Source organism: Dermacentor albipictus, chromosome 8, assembly GCF_038994185.2.
Source record: "Dermacentor albipictus isolate Rhodes 1998 colony chromosome 8, USDA_Dalb.pri_finalv2, whole genome shotgun sequence".
Taxonomy (NCBI): Eukaryota; Metazoa; Arthropoda; class Arachnida; order Ixodida; family Ixodidae; genus Dermacentor; species Dermacentor albipictus.
In genome coordinates, this window is record NC_091828.1 from 16782595 (window position 1) to 16796142 (window position 13548).

Consider the following 13548-nt stretch of genomic DNA (forward strand, 5'->3'; position numbering starts at 1 on the left):
TCCCACGGACATCCCGAATATCCAGAAAGGACGTCCGTCGGACGTCGCCTGGATATCCGTGGTTACTTGGGTCTAAGCACATGAACTTGTGAAAGCTGGTGCGACGACTTCATAGGCCGCATAAAACGTTCAAAATGAACCCTTCCAAGTCTCAGCAACTTTCACACACAACACGATGCACTCGTACAGGCGTGCATCCTAGCTAAAGCGACACGGTGAAGAAGCGGCACGTGGTATTCAGAACATAACGTGGTATTCAGAACATAAGTGAAATGTCTTTAAACTGCATGCTTGCACCGCGGTAAATTCAAGCAAAATTCATCTTCGTAACTTACCAGTGTAAGAAACGACTTTCGTTCCATGAAGTGAACTCGTATTTCGGGTGGGCATACGTTCTCTTATTTCGGCTGTCACTGTTTAATTTCCGCTTGAAGATATTGGTCGCAAATTCGTGGTGTTGGGCATTTTGTTGAGCTCGACGCTTACGACTTTCGCGGTTCGAAATTCGGGCCGCCTTCAAACGCTGTTCTCGTTGTTCCGCCGACTCCGCGTTGACTTGCGCACGGTACTGGGCAGGGCGGGAAGCTCGTCTTGTCGCTAGTCGGGCTGCATGCTCTTCGGGGGTCTCCTGGGCACGTCTAACCCGAATGTATTGTCGAGCACGTTCAGCCCATGCTTGGCGTTTAGCGATGACTTCGGGATCGGTAGACTCACGTTGTTCGAGGCGGCGCTTACGTTGCGCCTCGGTCCTTCTAGCACGCCGTTCGGCTGCAAGATCACGAGAAGGGCCTGCTCCATACATACTACTTCACAGCGATGGAGCAGGGACTGTTATACGCAAGCGTCGATACGATACGTGCCCCTCCGAGCGCCGAGTTGTCTGACTGGGTACTCGCGCGCTATATATACTTGTGCCGATGACGTCATTCGCAGCGTTTGTTGGCTGTTTCCCCTGTTTCTGATACTTCTGCAGATATGTTTATTAAGGCCATCCATCATCGGCCGTGGCCACTGCGCCCATAGAGTGAGAAACTGGCTGCACCGTAGAAAACAAACAACAGCGAACCACATTTCCGTTTTGGTTTTGGACGCGCGTAATTTGAACGCTGGCTAGTACGTGTTACCGCGACTGCGCTGATCGGCGCGGCCTGTTTTTGCTTCTACTTCTGAATCGCGCGCTGTCTTGGTGCAAAATTGTACATTTTATTTAGTAAAATAAATGTAATTGCGAGGTACCTTTAAAAGCCTTGATCAAAAGTGTAGTAGGAGTTCATCAAAGTAGGAGTTCTCGTGCGACGTTCCGCCGGACGGCTTCAAGCGAAAAAAGTGAATTACAAGCCTGTGTTTGGTGTTTAAAGGGGCCCTGAACCACTTTTTATCGAAGTTGAGATAGCCATTTGAAGTAAAAATAGGCTCTCTCAGAAATACTTTGCCACAAAAAGTACTTCAATGCGTTCAGCAGAAGCGGAGTTATTTGCAATCAAACACGGCCTCCGCTGTGCTCCCGTTCCTTCTTCGATGCCTTGCACTGCGAAGGCTACGGCGGAGTGGGGCATGCACACAACGCTCCGCCTTCTAAATGTCACCGTGGCCCACTGTTCAAATTTGCTTTTGGATGTTAACGCAGACGCCACGACTTCCGCCTTGGGTGCCTACGACGAGCTAAACAAGCCAAACGCGGTTGACCTCAGCGAGCCGCAGTGCGCTTAGCCAGTGGACTCGTGGCGGCACCTCACTTCGACCGCGGTACAAATGGATAATACAGACAAACACAGACATCTGGCGCATATCGACCGCAAAGAAAAACAGTCTATCGTGCTATGCCAAATTGGAACCTGGCAGTGAACCATACTACAGGGGTCACACCCCGAGCGCACTACTCTTCCAAGCTCGCAGAGGATCTCTGGCCACTCAACAACGACATTAACTGTTCGACTCAGTTTAAATTTATTCAAAAATAAATGCAGCCATCTATGCGGGCGAAGAACGCTTCGTTTTACCCGCCCTGGTTGCTCAGGAGTATGGTGTTCGGTTGCCGAGAACGAGGTCGCGGGATCGAATCCCGGACACGGCGGCCGCATTTCGATCGGGGCGAAGTGCGAAAACACCCGTGTACTTAGATTTAGGTGCACGTTAAAGACTTCCTTGCCTCTGGAGTGAACAATTACCACCTTGGTGTTTTTCGTGCCATCGAAAGAATTCCATGTGCAAGCTCGATATTTATCCATAATTTCAGGCATTCATACGCTTCTCTCAACCTCACTGAATTAATGAAACAAGCGGAGGTCATACGACAAACGCACAAGCTATCGAACCAAGAACGTCTTACGCCGAAACAGTTGTTGGGCACTCTTCTGCGGAAATCTCAATAAATGTAGCAGTATACTCAGACAAATCTTTATTTTTGTTTGGGATAGCGGCCGAGGTCGGCTTTGCTCGAGTGAGTTGGCGGACTTGCTCGTTGAGCCTAAGGACGTAGGCCTAGCGATGAGACCGAAGAAAGGGAAGGCTGCGGGGGACAGGGAGCAAGGGCAGTGCGACGAGTGCCTGCGCTGGTGCTTCCTCGACGAGACCAGTTTCCAGAGTTTAGCAGACGCGGAGGGGTCTAGCTTTACGTGCAGGCTGTGCGAGGGTGTCAGGGAAGCAGTCCAAAAACTGGAAGGAACTTGGGCAGCCAAGTTCGAAAGGATTAAAGCATATCTGAGGGAGGAACGGGAGAAGCGGGTAGCACTGCAGGCGAAAGTCGCCGATTTGATCAAGGTGGAAGCGGTCCAGGCCGCGCAATTAGTAAGGACCGTGACCGAGCTTGGAGAAGAGATGGAAAGGAGCGCAGAACTGGAAAGGCGGCTCGATGCGCTTGAGGCGCGGGCAGCGGAGAATGATGGGTCGGGACATCAAGCCGGTGGCAAAAGCCCAGAAAGTAGGGTAGACCCTACAGGCGAAGTGGGAGGCAGGGTGGCAGAGCAAGCGGTCGTCGGCTCGCCACCGGTGAATCGGCATAGTTATAGTGAAGCGGCGCAACACACCCCGAGTGAGGCGACGCTGCAGCCACAGGGGCGCCAGCGGGCGCGAAGAGAGGAGGGGAACAAGCTAACCCCAAGGAATGAGGTCACAGTCAATGATAAGAGGCAGCATAATCTGGAAGTTGAGAGGGATGAAGGGAATACCCTAGTACTTATCGGGGGTGATTCAAATATGAGGAGGTGCAAAAAAGCTATAATGGAGCATTCAAAGGGTGATAAGCGGGTAGCAGTCGGGGTGTTCCCAGGCAGAACAATGAACACAGTACTGAGGGAGACAAAAAGCAAGCTTTCTAAGAATGTCGGAGAGCGCAATTTGGTAGTGGTAGCGGCGGGGCTAAATGATGTCCTGAATGGTGAAGCCGCAAAAGTAGTGGAAAGATTAGTGGAGGGAGTTGATGATTTAAGGGCGATAGCACAGCAAGTACAGATCATGGTATGTAGTGGAGAAGATTCTGTTAGAGCAGTTTCACAACTGTCTCCCAGAGCAGGAAAGGAATTGGTTACAGGACTGGAGCAACATGACTTCTGCAATGAAAACGGCCGAACTAGTTGAGGAGTAGGCATCGCGCTGAAAGCTTAGCAGCATTCTAGGAGTTGATATATGGCCTACAATTTCCAAACAAGTGCGAATAACCGTTATGCGAAGCACCCTTCAAGCCCTTGAGTTGAGAGAGAGGAAGAAAAAAGGTCCCTTCAGGTAAAAATGAAAGAAAGGACTACAGTGAACTGAGTAAAAAAGTGACCAACGCACAAAAGGCAAAGAGCCCTTTTGAGACTAGGCAGCCGATCACTGGCTACAAATGCAAGGAGCCGGGTCATATATAACGGTAAACTGCACAAAGGAAATGCATTTTCGTACATCAATGACTGCAAAGAAAACTGCAATGTTGTTGGAGCCTTACATGCATGGCGTGGTAGTAAAGGTGAAACCGTGCAGAGCACTGCATGACTCTGCGGCCAAAATGAATGTCGTCCATCCATTGTATGTGCCGCCATCCTACTACTCAGGCCAATGCACATGGATCTGCGACGTGGTGGAAGAAAAGAGTGTGTAATGCCACTCGCGACAGTGGTCATCGAGGGTCCTTTCGGAAAGCGAACACCTGAAGCTGCGGTTTGTTCGCAAACAGATCAAATATGTTATTGTGAAAAACGGGCATTATTTTCGGTGACCAGGTTGTACAAGCATTAAACCCTTCAAAGGTGCAAAAATTCACAACTCAACTCACTTCCGAGCGTTACACTATGGAGGAAACACCCAATAAGACTGTGGCGGAAACGGATGAATGCAGTGCAGACTACTGCAATAACAAGATACCCGAGACCGGTCAGCTGGAGAATCAACCTCGCGAACTGCAGAACGAGGAGGTCCTTGAGAACACGTTATTGCCACCAGTGTCAAGTACTTTCACTACACTCCTAAGGGGGAATAGAGAAAAGTTGGCTACTGAGCAGGTGGAGGACCCCACCATTCAGGAGATCAGTGAGTGCCAGAAAACAAGTACTCCAGCAAAGAAGAATATTTCCTTCCAGCTGAGAAGCGGTGTGTTGTATCACTTATACAAGGATAAGCGCAGTGGAGTGAAGTCAGCTACCGGTTCCCCAAAAGTATTGTGCAGACTTGTTGCTGCTCTCCCATAAGAGTTTGTGGTCGTGTCACCTTGGAACCAGGAAAACAAAGCAGAGGTTGTTACAAGAGTATTTTGGCCTGGATGTTTTAAGGATGTCTTTCCCCTTATCCTGCATCATAAAGGTGCAGGAGAAGTGGAAAGCACTGATGGTGTTAGTACCGATTATTTAGTAAAGCAATGAAGGGGGGTAGTTGGTGAACGTTCATGGTTATTTGCGCTTAGTTTAGCAGTGACGATATTAAGTGAAGGACAGGACCTGGACCTATGTAGTGCAATGTATGTCCACGTCCTGTCTCTAATTGCGCTACGTACGTCCACGTCCTGTCCTTCACTTAATATCGTCAGTGTAAAACTAAGCACAATATAACCATGAACCGATTATTTACTGAGCTGTTTCAGCGGTTAGTGATAGACGTAGTTGGGCCACTTCCCGTGAAAGAGACAGCGCACCGGTACATTATATGTTATGCCCCACCACAAAGTTTCCAGAAGCGCTTGCACTGCGTGAGGTGATGTCGGAGAGTGTTCAGGGTTCACTGTTGATCTTTTTTCGAGTTGGCTTCCCTTCTGAAATCCAAAGTGATCAAGGCATCGTGTTCACAAGTGTCCTCACGAAATCATTTCTAGAGCGATGTGGCATAAAAAATGTGCACACCACATAGTGCACAGCTCAATCCTTCATACACAGAGCAAGAGTGTAGAAAGGTGGCATCCCGTTTTTAAGTGCATCCTTAGAGGACTGAGTAAGGTTTTCGGTTTCTTCGCCTGACCCAGGCACAGTGATGAAGTCGTCGCAGTTCTGTCACCTTCGTGAGTTCCGATCGGTTACCGCCTATCTGCCACTGCCGTCCACCGAAGGCTTACCGAGAACAGATATCCTGTCGGCTGCGCCAGTAAAGTTTTTTTGGTTTCTTCTCTTCTTCTTCCGCCGGGTTCTTCTTTCTTTGTGGTTGTTGTTCGCTCTCGGCTTTTCCTGAGCCGATGCCCTGCTCTCTGCTTCGGTATCTCGGCATTAACGATGCTTGATGTCAATAATTCGAACTGATTTATTTACAGGCAGATAGTAACGGTTACAAGGCGTATATGGAGTACAAGGAGTTACAAGCAAACAAGGAAAACAGCTTCACATTTACGAATGCGGCTGAGCAAGGCCTCGGAGCAGTCCGTCGCTCCGATCGGGCACCTGACGAGAACGGTCCGTCGTCTCTCAGGCCTCAGCTCACACTGCCCGCCCAGCCGCACACATTATCACCCCCCAGCCAGCCGCGGGACCATGTCCCCGGGCTGCGTAACTCGCACCGGCGGTGGCCGCCGCTCGAGCCCCCCCGCGGCGCCTCGGCCCGACGCAAAACACTCCCCAAAGACACCCTTCTCCAGATGTCGCTACAACGGCTCACTGCGCGATTTATGGCACTCGCCAGACCCAGTGCTCGAGAACCACTGCCGCTCCCTTTTTCGCCGAACAGCGTCCGGCCACCGTCTTCCCAAAGCAGGCACTCCCTGGAAGCGGCCAGGGTGCGAGCCAACAGCACAACATTGCCATACAACACATACCGTATACAAAAACAGAGTGGGCCCCACAGAAGTCGGGGAAGCACGCACTTAAGCAACGAAAATAATGCACATATGAGCTTCACCAAGCCGAACATTCACAACGACCTTACAGACTGTATTATGAAAATAAGCACAACTGGGATGCATGCCCACCAGCAGCACTTTTCAATTTGCAGTCGGTACCACATGAATCCACTGGATTCAGCCCTGCCGAGTTGGTTTATGAAAGGTCACTGCGCTCACCTTTGCAAATGTGGTGTGGGAAATGCAGGAAGGGCGTGGTGAGGACTCTATTGTGGTGGAGTTTGTTTTGAACTTGCTGAAGCGTCTGCATAATGCAAAATAACTTGTTGAGGCCAGCATGAAGTCAGCTCAGGTGCGATCCAAAGTCTACTATGATAGCACCGCCCATCAGAGAACATGCTGTATTGGTGACAAGGTAATGTTACTCAGAGCCTCAAGGCAAAACAGGTGCGAAGTACAGTGGGAAAGGCCCGATGAAGTGGTTGCGAAGCTCTGACACGAAGTATGTGGTGAAAACTCAGGGAAACGTAAAGAGGTGCGCATTTTAGCATCATAACCTAATGAAACCTTATGTGCAAAGAGAGGCTGTGGTGAATATGCCCCTGAGCCTTCTTGAAGAGATGGAGGACAACCTGGTCTGTATAAGTGTAGGGGGAAGTAGCGCTCAAGAACTCCTGAAGAGGACTGAGGAGAGAGAGAAACTAAAGGAAACCCAATTGTCTGATATCGGTGAAATTATAGCAGGGTTTGATGAATGGTTCATCGACAAACCAGGTAGAACTGATTTGACTGAGCACGATATTGAGGTGACGTCCAAGGAGCCGGTGCAATCAAAGTGTTTTCGATTCTCTCCTAGGCAGCGAAATCCTTGACAGGGAAGTGAAGCGCATGCTCGAATTGGGAGTAACTAAGCCCTCCCAGAGCAAATACGCTTCACCTATAATCTTGGTGGAAGCTCCGGGTAAACACACAAGGCCCGTAGTAGACTATCGGAAATTGACTGCTCTCACCAAGGATGAAGTGTATCTAATTCCAAATATTGAGGAGAGGGTGAAACAAGTGAGTCAAGCAGCCTATGTGACTATGCTAGACCTTACTCGAGGGTACTTGCAAGTACTGCTCACTGAGCGAGCCAGCAGATATGCGTCATTCGTCATACCAACAGGCAGCTCTCAACCGACAATGATGAGCTTCAGACTCAAAAATGCTCGCTCTTCTTTTTCACACATCGTGGATAGGATTCTAAAGGGTCATGAAGCATTTGCCTTGCCCTATTCAGATGACATTGCAGTCTATTCTGATTCATGGGCGAACCCTTAGGTGCATATTACAGTGGTGCTCAGCCGTTTGCATCAAGCTGGGCCCACCGTAAACGCGGAGAAGCGTTGTCTTCCAAGGGCGACCGTGCACTACCTAGGTCCCTACATAGGTGAAGGTTTTAGGAAACCTAGTGAGGTTAAAATATCAACGGTAGCAGGCTATCCTCGAATGAAAACCAAGTCGGACATTCAGGCATTTTTGGGGCTCGCTAGGTATTATATTTAGTACATCCGGGATTATTCAATTTGGCAAGCCCCCTGACTGATGCTCTCCGCGGAACAGAAGGCAGTTCTCGTGCAGGCATCACCTCGAGTGGTACGCTTGGTCTTGAGGCTGGCAGCTTACAGTTACCAGCTGGTTTACTGTCTGGGAAAGGACCTGGGACTTGCTGATGCCCTCAGCCACCTGCCTCTGCCTGAGGTGCCTGATGCTGTTCCAGAACCTGCTGAAGTGTTCATGCTGGAGCATACCTACCCGGAGGTGCTCTCCAGATCTGCGGTATCACAAGCGACCAGCCAGGACCCAGTCCTGTCTCAGGTGGTCAAGGTGGTGTCCTGTGGGGAGGAATTGGTTCAGCAGGTCTACAGCCACAAGACCGCTGAGCTGAGCTTGCATCAGGGCTGCCTACTGTGGGGTTCCAGGGTGATGATCCCACAAAGCCTCTGGTCTCGAGTCCTACAGTTGATGCATGTGGGTCATCCTGGTGTGGAAAAGACCAAGATGGTGGCCCAGTCCCATGTTTGGTGGCCTGGCCTGGACCAGGACATCGCTGACATGGTGCAGAGCTGCCAAATCTGCCAGGAGCATCAGACGGGGTCTTTGCCAGAGTCGGGAGCTCCAGTTTTTGCCAGGAACTTTCGTCCTGGCCCGCCCTGGTCCGTTGGAGAGGTGGTGTTTCCTGCCAGTGCCTCATCGCTGCTCGTCCGCATGCCAGACGGGGCCCCATGGCACAGACACGCCGACCACGTCAGGCCTCGCCTCCCGACCTGGCCAGCACCCTCGACTGCCACTTCAGAGTTTCAGCCCGCAGGAGGACTAGCAACAACAGCAGTCGCTTCCAGCGGAGTACCGCCTACCTCGGAGGCGGCAAGCATTGCCAGTGATGTGGCGCCCGTTGGGCCGGTGTCAAGTCCGGCATCACTCACAAGGCCGACCACTGCGGATCCTTTGGACAGAGCGAGAGCTGGCTCAGGCAGCACCCGGCCCATCAACACCGGTGTTGATGCCCAGGCACAGTACTCAACCATGGAGGCCGCCGGACTGTTACTCGCCTGGATAGCAGCCACCGTCAACTTGTCTGGGACGGCGGCAGAGCCTTATGCTCTGAACATGGACGTTTGTTTCTTTTAGTTAACAACCAAACTGGGGGTAAGGAGGTGGAATAAGCATGTGACGCCCCTTCGGGCATAATTTTCGTTGGCCTGCCAGGCTCTGTAAACAACGTTGGTCACCGCACCCAATAAACACCGACAAGCACAGCTGCTTGGCTGTGCTTGTCGGTGTTTATTGGATTATCGTTCGTCACCACCATGCTGCGGAGCGCATGTCTAACGGAGGGTGTCTGGAGCCTCCCTATTTCACGAACCTGGGCGGATCATGACAAGAAACGATAAATGCAGCTTGGGATGAAAAGAAGGAAGCTGCCTTAAGCCTGAAGGCTGTATTGATTAGCCGTCCGGTGTTGCTAGGTCCCAATTTTTGAAAGCATATCTAGCGCCAGCGAACAAGGACAGAAGCGAGATGACGCCACAATGCGCTATGCGAATGTGGTGTCATCTCCCTTCTGTCCTTGTTCGCTGGCGCTAAATATGCTTTCCAAGTCAGTTTACCAACACGCCTAACAAATGGCAACTCCAAATTTTGACCGAGAATTTATGATCTAGCGTGATGCCAGTGATTGAGGACCAGGTGCCGTTCTCTGCCAGAGGGATGACGACAGTAACGAACATCCCATGCTCTATCTGAGCCGAAAACTGAGCTCTTGTGAGATGGCATACTAGGCGTTGGAAAAAGAATGTGTTTGTATTGTGCGGGCCATTCAGAAATTGCTATGCTATGTCGGGGGCACACAATTCACTGTAGAGACGGACCGCTGTCCCCTGGCCAGGCTGCAAACCGCGACATCAAAGAACTGTCACCTCCAGCGGTGGAGCTGCATTCTACGGCAATATCATGTTGACATAAAGTACAAGAAGGGCAAATTGAATGGGAACGCGGATGCACTTAGTCACTCTTTCTAAGCGGTCTGGTGTTGCTTTTCCCCATTACTCAAAATTGCTACTTAAGCTTTATTTGTGAGATTGTGTGTATAGCATAACACAGCCCATCAGGCTTATCAGCATAAGCGAGTCCACATAGTTTTAATTACGTGAATTTCGCAACGAGCTACTAAAGAAAAATCAACTGCCATCCCTCTTTTGACCTGGTTTGTTCAGAGGGGGCCAAGTGCTTGCTTGCGAAGACAGCCCGGAGAATCTGGTCGGCGACATATTCAACAATGTGGCAATCGATGGTGAGTTTCTGGCATTCATCTGCAGTAAATGAAGTTGTCTCTCCGTGCAGCAGCAGTGTCTGCTGCCCTCTGTGACTATACTGGCAGGGGAGGAAGCTGTTATGACTGGCATAGACAACATGCTGTTGGTCAGGCGAAAGAGTACAATGTGAGAGCCACGCTGGTAGATCGCCGGAGGACAGTTTCCATGCGATGCTGGGTGCAGCTAATTTTCCCGTAACCAGCTCCCCTTGTCAGAGAAGAAGCAACACAAAAGGAAGAGAGAGTTGCCACTCAAAAAGGTGGGGGGGAGGGAGGGAGACGACACGAAGAGCTCATGGACGTTTCCAGGAAGAAACCACGAACTGGTGCCTGCCCTATACTGAGAAGAAGCAGAGAAGACCACCTGGGAGTAAAAGGTCTCTCCCATAGCCACGGCCAGACTCTCTGCATTTTTGCCCGCTGGAACTTTCTGGGAGGGTGGGTTCGCCGATCCAATATTCTATCTGAAACAGTGTTGTATATGCTTCTTGATTGGCAGGTGCCCTTGTGAGTTGTGAGTTGTGTGATTGGCTGCCGCCAGGAAAGAGGGTTAGAACAGAGGTGTTACAATGATGGTGCAGAGAGGAGAGAAGCTGCTCTGGGGCATGGAAATGAGGCCGATCCAGATGTTCGTTGCTGAACACTTGACCTTTTCCTGTTGTACAGTGAAGCTGTATATGGCTAGCCGATTCGTCTGTCCGTCCATCTGTCGCCTGTACACTGATAACTCTGGCACAACCCGATGCGCATGCGCTAAAAAAAATAGAGGCACGCGAATGGCTTGACGTCGTTGCTCTTCATTGCAGCCGAGTGCGCATGCAGCAGCTTCTCTCGGGCTTTGAAATGGGTAGGCCACAAGTCATACGTACTCCTGAAGAGCAGACAGCTTTCTATCTGTAACATAACGAGCAGAATGGGGAACGAGCTCATCTACACCGTGCCGATTCTGCAGTCTGGGCACAAGAACAGGCTCGTGCAGCCGAGCACAAGGAACAACTGCGTACCAAGGGTCTGGCAACCTACCAAGCCGTCATTTAATGAATAGTTGAGATTAACCCAGTGATAAACACCGGGGCCGCACGTTGCAGCTTCGCTGGTTAACTATCTGTACACAGTGCTTGGGCGGGGATTTTTTTCCCTTTTTAACGATGTAAATAATTTTTGCTCAAGTGCCAGTAAACTTATTGGTTATCGCTTTGCCTACTTCCAAGACCATTGATTTCTTCAACTCGAAGCCTTCACCGTGCTACCATATGGAGCCAGGTTCAAGACATTACCTAGCGCCACAACATCTATATCTATACATATATATATACAGTCGAACCCCGCTATATAGAACTCGCAAGAAAACACTATCAGCTCGATATAGAGCATAATTTGATGTGCCGGCTAAATAATTGGATGTCAGAAAAGCACATACCATTTACAAAATCACTTTACTGATGAAACTTAGTTTCGCAGGAAATAGTCCTGCATTTTCTCTTGCTTGGGCAACTTCACTGCCTGCGATGCATGCACTTTTCCACATTGTCTAAGGAGTCGGTGCAGCTGAGGCCCCAACCTTCTGCATTCGCGCAGAAGCACCGGACTAGTGCGGGCGCACCAATCACTTCAGAGGATGTGGGCAAAGGACCGTCTTTGCTTTCCTCGTTGTGCCCACTTTCACTTGTTCTCGGTACGATGTCTTCGTTTTCGGGCTCTTTCGTGGTCGCGACACCATCATTTGCACTCACAAACTCGTCCACCGTTGATTTGTCAACAACTTCTGGAAATTCTGACAGCTCGCTCCAAACTTCGGCAACACCGGCAATGGCTTTGTCACATTCATCAGAATTTACAGTCATCACCGAGCACGCGGAAGCCGGCACGGCTGAAGCATTTTCGGATGACCCACTCGTACATGGCTGTACGTAGTATGTGTCAGGCGCCATGGGCAGCGGGTCGGAAGTTCGGCCGCTTTAGCTCTAATCTCCCCTTTATTCATCAAGATCATGCTGAGAGTGCTCCTCAGAATCTTGCACACTGCAGGGACATTCGACTTCTCGCCGCATTCGATCTGATTTATGATTTCGAGCTTCACAATGAAAGGCGAATTCTGCCGCTTCATCACGGTTACACTGCAGGAGAAGGCCCACAAGGCGCACACACAATGAACCAGAAAAGCAGCGAGACAACTCGTACTTTCGCCATTTTGCGCGACGAGGGCACAAGAGCCTCTGATTGGCTGTCCGAGCAAGTGCTGCAGGCGGGCCACGATCATTTTTTGCAAGGGGGTGTCGACAGCTCGTTCGAGGCAGCATGGTCGCGATAGGGTGAACAGTTGGATGGAGCCGCGCCGCCGGGTTTCCCCACCACCACAAGGGAAAGCCAACTTTGGGGGCACTTTTCCGCCACTTATATATTGATAATCGCGAGTCGCTACTATTTTTGTTTGATGTAAGCATAATTTTTGCTATATATACTCATTGTAACTATACCTTGTCTGAACATTGTTCGATATATAGAATAATTTTATGTAAACGAATTCGAAAAAGTCGAGTTCAACTGTGTACACAAGGTCTGTTAGAAAAGTATCCGATCTTTGGCCAAAGAAAGGAAACTTGCATAACTGGAGTGTTGAAAACCTAATCACCCTCAAAGTAGCCTCCTTGGGACTCTATGCACTTCTCCCAGCGGTGCTGCCATTGTTGAAAGCATTCCGAGAAGGCCTCTTTCAGAATGGAGTTTAGCTCAGCTGTCGTTGCAACCATAATGTCTTCTCTTGTCTGAAATCGGGCTCCTTTCAATGGCCTCTTGATTTTGGGAAACAGCCAGAAGCCGCAGGGGGCCATATCAGGAGCGTAAGGAGCCTGTTGAACTAGAGGAGTCTCGTTTTTCGCCAAAAAAGGTCTAAAACAAGTGCGAGGAATGTGCAGGAGCATTGTCATGATGCATGCGCCAATTTCCTGTTGGCTACAACTGTGGTCTCTTGCGCTGGACAGCATCACTCAGGTGACGGAGGACATCCCTGTATATGAGTTAACTGCTGGGCTAGTTGGTGATCTTGCATACTAAAAAGATCTTGTGCCAAGACAACACACACAAGAAAGAAAACAACACCACGGGCGCTACATCAACTGTTTAATGATGGTGAAAGCACTCAACATATATAGCCCTCCAAAACACCGTGCATGTTGTTTTACTCCACGCGTTGCCTTGTATGCAGGCACGGTGTTTTGGAGGGTTAATATACACCTACTTAGGGCAGGTAGTGATGGCGGATCCGGATCATGAGACAGAAATAATCAGAAGAATAAGAATGGGCTGGGGTGCATTTGGCAGGCATTCTCCGATCATGAACAGCAGGTTGCCATTATCCCTCAAGAAAAAAGTATATAATAGCTGTGTCTTACCAGTACTCACCTACGGGGCAGAAACCTGGAGGCTTACGAAAAGAGTTCTACTCAAATTCAGGACGACGCAA

General features: G+C 50.0%; 1 protein-coding gene across 3 annotated transcripts in view; it reads right to left on the bottom strand.

The window, feature by feature from the left end:
• Window positions 1-13548, bottom strand: part of LOC139048636 (uncharacterized) — a 101051-nt gene that overhangs the window by 68238 nt on the left and 19265 nt on the right. The window contains exon 1 of one of the 3 annotated variants that reach the window (XM_070523088.1): window positions 336-997. The exons of the other annotated variants lie outside the window; for them this stretch is intronic. Coding sequence (XP_070379189.1) covers window positions 336-802 — 467 coding nt within the window. The 5' untranslated portion in view covers window positions 803-997. Of the gene's footprint in view, window positions 1-335; window positions 998-13548 lie in introns of those variants that run through there. 3 annotated transcript variants of the gene reach the window in all.